The sequence below is a fragment of the Trachypithecus francoisi genome, unplaced genomic scaffold (assembly GCF_009764315.1).
Source record: "Trachypithecus francoisi isolate TF-2019V2 unplaced genomic scaffold, Tfra_2.0 Lachesis_group4, whole genome shotgun sequence".
Taxonomy (NCBI): domain Eukaryota; kingdom Metazoa; phylum Chordata; class Mammalia; order Primates; family Cercopithecidae; genus Trachypithecus; species Trachypithecus francoisi.
Genome location: NW_022681469.1, coordinates 96950557 through 96964444, shown reverse-complemented (window position 1 = coordinate 96964444; position 13888 = coordinate 96950557). Strand labels below are relative to the sequence as shown.

Here is a 13888-nt window from a genome sequence, read left to right as displayed (position 1 = left end):
TGTGTACCACAAGACGGGTGAGACAGCCATGAGAAAGGACACCAGGAAGAAGCCGATAACTAACCAAAGGCAACATGCTTTCCACAGTGCTGGCACTGGGATGGTGGCCCTCTAAAAAACAACATCCTCCAAATCATAACATCCACGTCTCAACCCTCAGAACCTGAGACTGGGACCTCATTTGTGAAAACAGTCTTTGCAGCTGGAATCAAGGTAAGGATGTCGAGATGAGATGCTCCTGGAATGATCTGCCTGAGCCCCAAATGACCACTGTTCCTGACAGAGAAGCAGAGGGAGATTGGACACACACTCAGAGGAGCCGGCCATGTGACCAGGAAGCCAGGGAAGGGACATGGCCACAGAAGGTACATACGGAACCACCGGCAGCTGGAGGCGGTGAGGAATGGAATCCCCCTAGACCCTTTGTAGGAAGTGGGGCCCTGCCAACCCCTTGATTTCAGATTTCCAACCTCTAGAACTGGGAGAAAACTAATTTCTGTGGTTCTAAGCTTCCAAGTTTTTGGTTGTTTGTCACAGATCTGTAGGAAACTCATATGTGTCTCACACATTAGTGAGCAGCATGGTATTCTGGAGGCTTAAATTCCAAGGTCCCCACGATATTACAGATCTGAAAAGGAAAATGCAATCTACAACAGCAAAAGCAACGATGTCTGTCTGTATTTCAACACCTGTTCCACCAATTAAAGTGCTGACTTCTCACTGTGATCCCACCTGACTTTGCCAGTTTGAAAGTGGATCAAAAATTGTTAGAGAAACATTCAAAGTAAAATCAGTATATCTGGCAAAAACAACTCATTAAAGTGTGTCTTATCTTAAGATCAGGATAAATAAGTTTTTGGTAGGTGGGGTTTATATTAATATCAACAGTCATCTTATCACAGGAGCTCCGAGCTGGGTTCCTGTCCTGACCACAGCTCCTCCAGACACAGAACAGGCCAACACCCCCGCCTAGACCTGGAGGTCATGAAAGGGGCCATGTCCAGCTCCAGGGGAAAGAACATGTATGTGGCGATCTTCCGTCACAGCTTGGCTGAGTGTTCAAATCACTGCAGAAACAGGAAAAAGGCAGAGAAGAGGAAAGAAGAACAGAAATGTCATTGGAGGCTTCAGGGGCTTCCTTCAATAATATGTGTCTGTGTATCTCATTGTATTTTATGGAATTGCCTTTTAGCTACACCTAGAATTACAGATTCAATAACAACGATAACCCATACAAGTCCTCTTTTACAGGGTTCCAGTCAAGTCTTCAGATGATGGGATTGTTCCGTGATAACACCAAGGGTACAAAAAGTAATTTCACAGCAAACCCAGCAAAGCATAGACAAGCAAAGATCCACGACCCGTAGCAGAATAAATGAACAACTTGTTTCTTTCACCAAACAGAAGACAGTCTTTTGCCTAGACCAGGAGTCACACATTCCAGGCAGTGAGCTAGGAATGGGTGCTTTCCACATTTAAAGAGTTGTAAGGCCGGGCGCGGTGGCTCAAGCCTGTAATCCCAGCACTTTGGGAGGCCGAGACGGGCGGATCACGAGGTCAGGAGATCGAGACCATCCTGGCTAACCCGGTGAAACCCCGTCTCTACTAAAAATACAAAAAAAACTAGCCGGGCGAGGTGGCGGGCGCCTGTAGTCCCAGCTACTCCAGAGGCTGAGGCAGGAGAATGGCGTAAACCCGGGAGGCGGAGCTTGCAGTGAGCTGAGATCTGGCCACTGCACTCCAGCCCGGGCGACAGAGCGAGACTCCGTCTCAAAAAAAAAAAGAAGATATAAAAAAAAAAGAGTTGTAAAATGAAACAAAGAACATGCAACAGAGATTGTGTGATCGCATGTGGCCCGTGGAGCCTGGTATCTTCACTATCTGGGCCTTTAGAGAAAGAGCTTGCCAACTCCTGGACTGGATCTGAATGCTCACGGCCTTCGTTCTAAAGTAAAAGAACAACGTAAAATCTGAGGAGGGAGTAGCTGGAGGAATTTGGGTAGAAGTAATAAAAACGTCACAACCACTCCCCTCCCCTAGAAGAGTAGCTCACATCCTACTTTCACTGTGAGACCACTGCTTTTGTTTACCACAGCACAGACAGAAGGACAATTCACTCACACCCTCTTGCTTTCTCTGTGTTCTTGCTGACTTGCTGCAATTATAAAAAATGTTGGCCAGGCGTAGTGGCTCATGCCTGTAATCCCAGCACTTTGGGAGGTCGAGGCGGGCAGATCACCAGAAGTCAGGAGTTCAAGACCAGCCTGGCCAACATGGCGAAACCCCATCTCTAATAAAACAAAAATTAGCCAGGCATGGTGGTGCACGTCTGCAATTCCAGCTACTCAGGAGGCTAAGGCAGAAAAATCGCCTGAACCTAGGAGGCAAAGGTTGCAGTGAGCTGGATCTCGCCACTGCACTCCAGCATGGGTGACAGAGTGAGACTGTGTCTCAAAAAAACAACAACAACAAACAAACAAACAAAAATTCTGCACATCAGACCAAACCAAGAGGCTGCAAGTTGTACTGTGGGCTAAAAATCGAGTCTGTCACTAGAGTTGGCTTTCTGGAAAACCAACTATTTTGAGATAGGAACAGGCTACGATGGGCAGTTTCTTCATGTTGAGCTGATCCATGGACTCCTGGTAGTTATGGCGATCACTCTGCTTGATCTTGGCACTACTGCCCAAGTACTCTGGTCTGGTGAATCTACAAGGTGTTTTAAAAAGACAGGAGTGGTAAGGGAGATGTGAGAGACAGGAAAAAGTGAGGAAAGGGGTATTTTATCTCTTTCAATAGGTTGATTTTCCTACCAAAAACACCCACATACAACTATGAATGGTTACAATTTCACAATGAAAAAAAGAGAAAATGTTTCCACCTTTGCTGCCTATCTCTTTAAAGAATATTGATCATAAATGTTTTGTTTCAGGAAAAGAGCTGGGGAAATGATAATGATGTTCTAAGCACCACATGACCCAGCAGTCAAATTTGAGCCAGAAAAATGAAAACTAATGTTCACACAAAAACTGTCCACAAATGTGTACCAGTGTTACCCATAATCATCACAGAACTGGAAACAACCTCATTTCTTCCCATGGATGAATAAAGAAATTGTGGAACATCTGTACCATGGAACACAAGTCAGCAGCAAAAAGGAAGGAACTACTGACCCCAGCCGCACCCTGGACGCATCCTCAGAGAGTTATCATGAGCAAGAAAAGCCAACCCAAAAGGCTCCCTGTTGTATGATTCAGTTGACGTGACATTCTGGAAATGTCAGGTTTATGGAAATGGAGGAGTCCCCGATGGCTGGGGTTACAGAGCGAGTGGTGAGGAAGGAGGTGATGAAGATGCTGGGTACTTTCTGCATGAATATCTCTGTATCCCAGCTAGGGCGCCGCGCCACAGCACTGCAGGATGTCACCATCAGGGAACCAGGGCAAGGGGTAGCAGATTGCTTCTTACAACTGTATGTGAATCTACAATGATCTCAACATGAGCAGTTTAATGTAGAGAGACGAGGGGTCTGGGAAAGGTAATTTCCTGACGGTGCAGAGGCAAGAAGTAGGAGGGCTATGTTAGAAGTGCATCTGGCACAGGTGGCAGCTGCCACCAACAAAACCCACGGAACAGATGATTCAACAAAGCACACATCAAATTTTAGAGCTGAAACACTAGCAAAAATCTCAATCTTTTCACAGCCAGGTATGGAAAGCCTTTGTTTACGGTTTGGAAATTCTGCCATCTCACCTAGGGCAAGAAGAAAAGACCCCCGGGCAAAGTGGCACCTGTTTCCTTGCTAGCTTTGGGATCTGTTCTCCACAAGACTCAAAAGGAGCCTTTGCTTGTAATACAAAGTGAGGAAGGGCGCGCTCTCCCTCTCCTCCACCTTCCCAGGAGCCAGCACCATGCCAGGTCTCTCCTAACAACACAGGCTTCCTACACATTGTAGTTTGTGAAGTGCAGTTTCTCCCTCATGGCCTACTGTTTTAGCAATGCTTTTTTTTTTTTTTTTTTTTGAGATGGAGTCTCACTCTGTTGCCCAGGCTGGCGTGCAATGACACAGTCTCGGCTCACTGCAACCCCCGCCTCCCAGGTTCAAGTGATTCTCCTGCCTCAGCCTCCTGAGTAGCTGGGATTACAGGTGCCTGCCACCACACCTGGCTAACTTTTTGTATTTTTAGTAGAGGCAGGGTTTAGCTATGTTGGCCAGGCTTGTCTCGAACTCCTGACCTCGTGATCCGCCCGCCTCGGCCTCTGAAAGCACTGGGATTACAGGCGTGAGCCACTGTGCCTGACCAACACTTTCACTTTATTGGAATTTATGACGAAGTTTAATTTAGTTGCAAAGATGTTCTTTAAGAAGGTTTTGGTTTCCATCATTTATTTACTAGTTTTCTGAATTTAAAATGTGATACTCCATTTTATTATGTGGACTTAGTGTTACAAAGTTGATGCTTTCAAAATTCTAAACATGCAAACTTTTGGCAGGGCACAGTGGCTCATGTCTGTAATACCAGCATTTTGGGAGGCTATGCTGAAAAGATCACTTGAGCTCAGAAGATCAAGGCCAGCCTGAGCAATGTGGCAAGACTCCGTCTCGACCAAAAAAAAAGAAAAATTTTTTTAATCACAGAATTATCTGGCCATGGTGGCACGCACCTGTGGTCCCAACTACTGGGGAGGCTGAGGCAAGAGGATGGTGTGAGCCCAAGAGATTGAGGTTGCAGTGAGCTATGATCATGCCACTGCACTCCAGCCTGTGCAACAGAGCAAGACCCTATCTCAAAAAATAAAATAAACATGCAACTTTGGTCCTGTTGACTATGCAGTCAGACAGAAACCAAAAGCTTACACCTCTTCTAAGGAGTACTTCCACTCAACAAGGACTCTTCTGTATTACCTTTAATTAATGTAAATAAAACAAGGACTATAAAACACTAGACAAAGTTTAGGAAGGTTTTCTGCTCCTTTTACAATTGTATGCTATAGCTACTTAAATACATTTAAAAAAAAAAACACTTCCTAAATCTTATTACTTATCCCAAATAAAGCAGTAAATGAACAATTTCAAAAATGGCCCTAAGCACAGAACATCACAACTAAGTTTTAATCACGTGCAGAGAAGACTGCGGACCACAGGGAGAGAGCTGGACATTTCTCAGCTCACACTCCAGGGTTGGTGTTTACTACAAAGGCTAAAGGAGCATCCAGTTTGGCTCTCAACTCATTTACATGAGGAGGTTGGAATATCAGCTGCTGACACCAACACCCGGCACTGTGCAAAGCTGGGGAACAGAAATATCGAGTGACCAGCCAAAACAGAAGACAAACTAGCCAACCCACGCTAGTGCTGCATCTTTGCTCAGGATCTGTCCTGGGCATGTAAAAGAAAAGCCCTCTTTTGGTTCTCATCAAGTACAGCCTTCCCGCCAGGAAGACGAGCCCCTTCCATGTGGGTGCAGGCAGGCTTCTCACCTTCGAGGCAATCCATGATTGTGGTGGTTCCCAGACACGTGGCTTTCCTTGTTCGCCATGTTGCCCTTGGTCCCTGGGCTCAGGGGCCAGAATGGGGTGGAACGGCTGGGCAGATCCAAGCTGATGTCCCAGAAGGGATCTATGGTAGTGGAGACACTGCTGGAAGCAAAGAGAGGGAACAATGCCCGTGAGGACTGCTGCCCTCCCAGTTCCAGAGGCATCCTGGGGAGGAGGCTGCGCCCACACCCCTTCCGCACGGTGCCCTTTGTCTCAGGGACACTTGGGACTTGGGATCAAGAGCAGCAATGCTCATACCCGACCTGTCCTGGCTCCCAAGGTGGCCCTGGGGAGGGATGTGTGTGAACCCTGAAGCCAAGGGCTGCTCCTCAAGCAAGGGCTTCCCAGCCTGGAGACCATCATAGTCACTAAAGGGCTTTGGAAGAGGATAAACTCATGGGCCCCGTCAGAGGCTCTGAATCCACAGGTCTATTTTACAGCTGTATCTGGAACCTGGGGCCTGCAATCTAGGTGTCACTGGAGACCTCCTTGCACACTTCACAGAGAGTGTGCCCCAGCTAGGCTGGACTTTTTTTTTTTTTCTTTTTTTTGACAGAGTCTCACTCCATCACCCAGGCTGGAGTGCAGTGGTGCCATCTTGACTCACTGCAACCTCCACCTCCTGGGTACAAGTGATTCTTCTGCCTCAGCCTCCCAAGTAGCTGGGATTACAGGTGTCTGCCACCACGCCTGGCTAATTTTTTGTATTTTTAATAGAGACGGGGTTTCACCATGTTGGCCAAGCTAGTCTTGAACTCCTGACCTCAAGTGATAGGCCTGCCTCGGCCTCCCAAAGTGCTGGGATTACAGGCGTGAGCCACCGCATCCAGCCCCCAGCTGGACATTTTTTTTTTTTTTTTATACTTTAAGCTCTAGGGTACATGTGCACGATGTGGAGGTTTGTTACATATGTATACACGTGCCATGTTGGTGGGCTGCACCCATTGACTCATCATTTACATTAGGTATATCTCCTAATTCTATCCCTCCCCCCTACCTCCTCCCCACAATAGGACCTGGTGTGTGATGCTCCCCTTCCTGTGTCCAGGTGATCTCATTGTTCAATTCCCACCTATGAGTGAGAACATGCGGTATTTGGTTTTCTGTTCTTGTGATAGTTTGCTGAGAATGATGGTTTCCAGCTGCATCCATGTCCCTACAAAGGACAAAAACTCATCCTTTTTTATGGCTGCATAGTATTCCATGGTATATATGTGCCACATTTTCCAGATGGACACTTAATGCTGCATTTCACAAGGCCAGTTCCTTGCTAGAGATTTATTTGACAACACTAAAAACAAAAACTCACAGACTGGGAAATTTGCTCTCGATATTTATACAAGATTTAAATCTGAGACAATTTCCTGCTGACGGAATTCAGTAGTTGAGGGTCAGCAAGGAGGTCTAAACTGCTCAGAGCAAACTCGGTTTCTAATGCTTAGAGCCAAGGCCTCTAATGATCTATGCTCCTTACAGAAAATTGCATCTGTGACACAGCCAGCAGTGGCCTTTCCCGTTTTTCACTGGTCTTATACAGACTGCAGGTGGCAATCCATTATGGGTTCTGAAATCGTTTTTGTGGATCATGTCCAGGGTTTTTAAAACTTCAACCGCAGTAAAGAACAGAGCCAGGCACCATGGTGGACACCTGTAGTCCCAGCTACTTGGGAGGCTGAGGTGGGAGGATTGCTTGAGCCCAGGGGTTCAAGGCCAGCCTGGGCAACATAAGACCCCATGCCTAAACATAAAACAAAACCCAGCAGCGTGCACTAAGGTTGGTTGAGAGCGTTCCTCTAATCTAACAAAACAGTAGATGCTTCCTGCACTCAATGCTTGGAGCTATAAGCAAAGACCACACTTCAAAAGAATTAGGGCCACTACATAGAGAAAATGGAACAGGAAACCATAAAATAATGAGAACTAGCACACTTCAAAGCACATATGTAAATAATCTGCCATGCGTGATCCACCCCTTCTTGAAGGGGGTTATTTTTTGTTTGTTTCCTGGTCAAGGACTGAAAGAAGAGAAATGTTGGGGGAAGCGTCCAAGAACACTGACTGTGGACAACACCAAGACCTCCACACAGAGGTCTCGCATCCCACCAGGACACCCACCCCAGGATCTCCCCAAGAGGAAGCACCTCTACCCCAAGACCTTCGCTCTCAGGGCGTCTGTTAACCATTTCTCTTGCAGCCTCCTTAAAGACCTCTCGGAGCACACACAGTTCTGGAGACTGGCAGCTCTGGAGACTGGGAGATGTCAGCACAGCCCCGGTGGGTTTCAACGCCACCAAGCACACGGCTTGTCACTTACTGGCAGACTTGCCAGGAGACGTCCAACTGCAGCCCACCAGTGAAGATGTGATCTATAATGCATCTGCAGTGTTTGGGGTTGTTGGCCTTCTTCCTGTTGTCGTCACCTGGGGACAGAGCACGGCTCTGGGATTAACGTCTGTGCGCTCCAAAGATGGGGAGTCTCCAAGGGAAGAGAACATTCACCCAGCAGAGACCCGAGGAACCCTGGGCCAATGCTTTAAAGGGCCACATGAGGCCAGGCGTGGTGGCTCTCGCCTGTAATCCCAGCACTTTAGGAGGCCAAGGCGGGCGGATCATGAGATCAAGAGATCGAAACCATCCTGGCCAACATGGTGAAACCCCGTCTCTACTAAAAATACAAAAATTAGCTGGGCATGGTGGCACGTGCCTGTGGTCCCACCTACTCAGGAGGTTGAGGCAGGAGAATGGCTTGAACCCGGGAGGCAGAGGCTGCAGTGAGCCAAGAACATGCCACTGCACTCCAGCCTGGTGACAGAGTAAGACTCTGTCTCAAAACAAAACAAAACAAAAAAGCCACGTGAGGACACTCCTCATTTCAGCAAAGGGTCTCCTCATTATTTTAACGTGATGAGAAATCACAGCACTGGGATTTGCAATGCTTCTTTTTCTCATTCCCTAAGAAGAGCCCCACAGCTTCAGTCTTGCCAAGAAAGCCCTCATAATACCCAAATGACTGAGTATAGGGTAACTGATCACCTTTTTCATATAGAGAATGACTGAGTCAGTATTTTTCTGGTAAGACAGCTAAACATATGGTGGGCCAGGTACACCCAAAGAAGCCCCTACAGCCTCCCTCCCTGACTAGGTATCACGGTGCCCTGAGTGAAGAATGCGACACCGCAGGATGCTCTCAAACTGTCCTCATCAGCTGGAGCCCCTGGGGGACAGCATGTCTTCCTGTCAGTTGCATCTGGAAGTGCCATGCCCACCCTCTCTATCCAATATACGTTTAATTCATATCTGTGTGTGTGGGTAAGTGAAGAAGAAACTTAAGTAGTGGGACTTAATAGTTAATGTGGAATACATATTCTACATAACTTCACTCAACTAGACAGTAGGGATAGTGCATGGGGCCGTCTGTATATACGCCACAGTTCAAAGACATTGAATCATGACAGAGGAATAGAGACTGATCACTGAGTCTTCTGAGCAGAGGTTTAAGATTAGAGAGAAAAATGCTACCCAGAAGGAACTCAAATTCATGGGACAAAATGTTAGAATATCCATGTAGGAAGATGCAAAGAAAGATAAATGGAAAGATGCCATGGAGGCCACAAGGACAAACAACTGCATGTAACCAAAGGCACATGGCCAGGTCACCTTGCTAAAGGGTTTTGACGATCATGTTTCTAAATGGAAGAACCTTACATTTCTTTTCAGACATTTCCAAGGGAATGATATCAGAAGCACAAGAATCTTGGTTAGGAGACTGTGGACCGCTACAGCAAGAGTGTTGGCCCCAGTCGAGCACTTACCTCACTGATTACGACTGTCCACTGCTCCATGTCCCCATAGATTGTATGTGCTAGGACAACCCCTGATGCATTCAAGGTAACTGGTGACTGTTTACTAAATAGCACATTTTATAAATGTGTGCATCAATGTCACTTCAGTGTTCACTACTAAATGACCACCTCGTTCCTTAGCTACTCAAGCCAAAAATAATAATAATATTGTTATTATTTTTCACATAGTAAATTTTTTATTGGAGGCAGAGAACATCTAAAATCTACATTCTTAGAAAAATTTTAGTATGCAACACAATATTTTGAATTATAATCCTTGTGCTGCACATTATGTTTCTAGGCTTATTTAATTGATCATAGTTGACACGACAATCACCATAAAGACTGTTGAGATTACAATGCTCTTTAAAAATAACTCTATTCAAGAAAAAAATTGAAATGACACCCACAAAAAAAGTTGATTGCATTTTTATAATAAACAAGAATGAAAGAAAGAAAATATGTTTTGAGAAGAATTTAAAGTACTGAACTTAGGTTAAATTATTTAATACAAAAAAGTATTAAAGTGTCATTTAACTCATTTGTAGTTTAAAGCCAGCAGAATATACATACTTCTAATTGTCATCCTACTAAGAAGACACACATACTGAAATCAACAAGGTTCTTCAGTTTTTAAAGATGCATATTTTAACATTACTGAGGCACTTTCCAACACATCTTCTAAGCAAGGCACCAGACTCCAAATTTTTTTTTTCACGTAAAAAATATTCACTGGGCTGGGGGCATGACTCATGCCTGTAAGCCCAGCACTTTGGGAGGCCGAGGCAGATGGATCACCTAAGGTCAGGAGTCCGAGACCAGCCTAGCCAACATGGCAAAATCCCATCTCTACTAAAAATACAGAAAATTAGCCAGGCGTGGTGGCGAGTGCCCATAATCCCAACTACTTGGGAGGCTAAGGCAGGAGAAGGGCTTGAACCAGGGAGGCAGAGGTTGCAGTGAGCCGAGATCACACCATTGCACTCCAGCCTGGGCGACAGAGACTCTGTTTCAAAAAAAAAAAATCATTTTACTAGTCTCTTCATTCATTTTACTGGTCTCATAACAGATTTGAAAGAAAGTTTATAGACTGTAAGTCATGCTTTCTGTTATTATCTACCTCCTACTTATTCTTTACCTGAAGGTGAAAGGTCTGTGACTTGGAATTGTCGTCAACCCACAGTATTCTATGCATATATTATTTTCATTACCAAATTTCATCTTCCCAGCTTGAAGGACTACTAGCAAACTGAGGTGGTGACAAGATCAACATGTGAGAAGTCAAAAGAAGGCAATCTGAGGCTACTGACCCGCTGGCCATGTTACACCTAAGAAGTCAGTCACTTGAGCATACCTGGGTAGGAGGCTACTGTGTGTTGTTGAGGTCACATCCACATCACCTGCTGGCTGAGATGGAGTGAGTTAAATCACAAAAGTTAAGAGTAAAGAGTGTTGGTCAAACAAATAGACTGAATCCTGACATCCCTGAGAATTTCAGATGGAGAAGCATTTTCAAAGAAAACAATTGTTTCACAACGATCTGACAATGAATTTTTCTTGCTTGTAAATTTTATTTGAAAAATGATAAGGATCAAAATAATTACATTTTTCTTCCTTTTATACTTATCTGACCTAAAATAAAATTTCAAACCCCCTAGAACCTGTAGGCTATCACCACATATCCTGATCATTCAACCTGGAGTTGACATACCTTCTCCGGTGTCACCACCATCCATGTACATACATGGCTAATGATGCATCTTCATCATATGCCTCTGATTAAATCTATCATGCTCAGTTATTCCTCCCAGGAAGAATCAAGCCACGGGAAAATAGGACTAAGGTTGAGGATGAGAAAAAGGTGAAGTATGGAAAGTATTGGAAGACTGGGGACATGAAGTAGGCTGGGGAGACAAGGAATTTAATGGGAGATCCTGAACACACAGGAGCAGAAAGGGGGCAAAAGCTTACAATGAACTACGAGAAATTGGAGGGGAAATAAAGATGTCAAAGATAAAAGCCAATTTCACCTAATGCACAACTCTGTCTCCAGCAGGATCTACTCCTCCAGGCTTAGCGGGCGGTAACTATTGGAAGGTTGGCAGAGATGCGGGAACTAAGAAATAAACCAAGACTACAAAATTACCACTGTGCCTACTTCAATACACCTTTCTTCCCCCACTCCAGGTAATACTCACATAGAAAGCACAGCACAAAATGAATGCCCACTGGTTGGTTAGTAAAACGTCGTAAAGTAGGCAGAGAATGGCAAAGACACCATCATACTGTTACCAAGCAAAGGAGGCTCGCTGCCCAAAGCACTGGAAGTCAATACTGTAACACTGGGATTTTGATAAAATAAAAACTGTTACTGCATGCCAACCAACAAAGAAATAGGAAGTCCAGCTCAAATCTGTCTCCCTGTGCTGGCGTTAGGGCAATTATTAGAAATGGTTTTGAGTGTGGATTCTGGGATTAGCAGGTGCGTGGTGGAAGGAAAGAGGAAGTCTGGGAAGTCCTTGGGCATGTGCTCCTATCTCTTCATGCTACCTAAGGGTTCCACGTGCAAATTCAGTGAGGAGTTAGTATGAAACATGCCATAGAAATCCAGCTGTAAGGTCAGCAAGCTGGGTCTGTGCAGACTCTAGTTGGCCTTATAGGTTCCAATGGATTTCAGCCAGTTTTATTAACCTACAAGCCCAGGCATTTCAGCATTTCAGCAATTTGTTTCTTTTATCTGCCATCCTGTAAACTCAAGAATTTCTATGACTTTTTTTTTTTTAACTCTTTGGCACACAGTTTCAACTGAGTCCTTCTTCTCAGAGGTTGTCATTCTCACCCTCACCTTCTGGTTCCTGCAGGCTCAGTTCTAGCCTCCCACACTGTATTAGTTTTTTCTCACAATGCTATAAAGAACTGCCCAAGACTGGGTAATTTATAAAGGAAAGAGGTTTAGTTGACTCACAATCTCACGTGACTGGGGAGGCCTCAGGAAACTTACAATCAAGGCAGAAGGCCAAGGGGAAGCAGTCACCTTCTTCACAAGGCGACAGAAAGGAGAAGTGCTAAGAGAAGGGGAAAGAGCACCTTATAAAACCATAAGATCTCGTGAGAATTCACTCACTATTACGAGAACAACATGGGGGAAACTGCCCCCATGATCCAATTACTTCCACCTGGTCTCTCCTTTGACATGCGGGGATTATGGGGATTACAATTCAAGATGAGATTTGGGTGGGGACACAAAGCCTAACCATATCACACATATCACACACAGAGCCTAACCTCCCCACATCCCATTCCTTGATGGGGCGGGGGGGTGGGGCAAGTGGGGAGGGGGGTGATATCCCTGTTCTCAGCCATCACAGGAAGTCATGACCCTGTAGGTGCAGAGACGTGGTTCACATTTGTATCTTTTGGGGAAAACTGAGATAATCAAGGTGGGGCTAGGCTCTGGGGACGAGGCAAGTAAAGGACTTTGCCACGTCCGCACCCACCAGGCAAGGAGCAGAGGCTCTGTTAGGGCGCCATGCCAGGGGCTGCAGTTTCAAAATCCTGCAGACTCCACCCTCGATCTGGTCGCACTGTCCTTAATCCTGCGAGGTGACCTGGGGAGGGAGGACAGGTCGGATGCTCCGACCTCACCAGGGACTCCACTGGACCGGAGTTCTTCCTCCGCCCAGTCCACATCAGAACACTCCGTAGCCGGCCGGGAGACAGCTTCAGACTTGGAAGCCCTGGAAAAAGAAACTGATATCGCCACCGCCGCCGCCGCTAGAGGGCGCCTGGGGGCGGGACGCGGGTGGGGCAAGGCGGGGTCCTACAGGAGGCAGGGCGGCGAGCCGAGAGGGGCGGGACAAGGGACCGAGAGGCGGGGACAGCGGCCGCAAGGCAGAAGAGCACCTCTCACCTCCGACACCTCGCCTCCCGCTCTCTTCACTCTCAGTACCTCTTCGCATTCTTGCCAGTGTCGCATGGCTGGGCTCGCTTCCTCCGAGGTCTCTAAGAGCCGCCTACCGCGCCCCGCTCGCCACCCGGAAGCCCCCAGCGCCTCAAGGACGCATCACTTAGTGCCGCGGTCACGGCTACCGTCACAAGCGCCCCCAGCCCCACCCTACCCCGGCCTGCCCGCCGTCCTTCTCCCGCCCCCGCCCCTGCCTGCCAGCTCCACCGGGCCGCAGGTGCGGACGACCTCAAAATTCCTCGGCCCGCGAAGACCGCCAGCTGCAGGGAGCGGAAGGGAGGCGCGGTCCCGCAGCGCCCCCAGACTCATGTCCCAGGTGTGTCCAGACCCCCGAGGCACCGCTCGCAGGGCGATGACAGCCCGCGAGGCTCGGCCTCGGCCCCCGGCACCCTTGGTCCCAGCTACGCCGCCTCCTGGCTTTCCCCCAAGTCCGAGGGAGAGGTGGGATTCTCCCCGACGCAGTGGAAACCTGGAATCCTCTTTAGGGTCCCATTCGTGCTGCACCCTTGACTCCACCATCTGCAAAGGGATTCTTGTCCGGAAT

The 13888-nt window shown here is 47.0% G+C and overlaps 2 protein-coding genes across 2 annotated transcripts in view; one reads left to right on the top strand and one right to left on the bottom strand.

Annotated features, from left to right (window-relative positions):
• Positions 1-2372: 2372 nt before the first annotated feature.
• LOC117072166 lies at positions 2373-13863 on the bottom strand. Its single transcript, XM_033192103.1, has 7 exons — positions 13539-13863; positions 12949-12988; positions 12382-12433; positions 10691-10787; positions 7853-7958; positions 5482-5640; positions 2373-2709 (listed from the first exon to the last, which is right to left on the bottom strand). Exons 1-7 carry the CDS (start codon positions 13861-13863, stop codon positions 2553-2555), a joined length of 936 nt encoding a protein of 311 aa, XP_033047994.1. The 3' UTR covers positions 2373-2552.
• Positions 13279-13888, top strand: part of CUNH7orf31 (chromosome unknown C7orf31 homolog) — a 44596-nt gene continuing 43986 nt past the window's right edge. Inside the window, exon 1 of the mRNA XM_033192181.1 lies at positions 13279-13660. The gene's annotated coding sequence lies outside the window, so the exon portion shown is untranslated. The remainder of the gene's footprint in view (positions 13661-13888) is intronic.

Excerpts from the sequence above, each read along its gene's own strand:
- LOC117072166 (XM_033192103.1), bottom strand. The coding sequence starts at position 13,863 with ATGGTGGAGTCAAGGGTGCAGCACGAATGGGACCCTAAAGAGGATTCC. Across the intron at positions 12,434-12,948 it reads ACAGTGCGACCAGATCGAGG|CTGTCGCCTTGTGAAGAAGG; the intron begins GTGGAGTCTGCA and ends CACTTCTCCTTT. Across the intron at positions 10,788-12,381 it reads CTTGGCCTTCTGCCTTGATT|CCAGCAGGTGATGTGGATGT; the intron begins GTAAGTTTCCTG and ends ACTCCATCTCAG.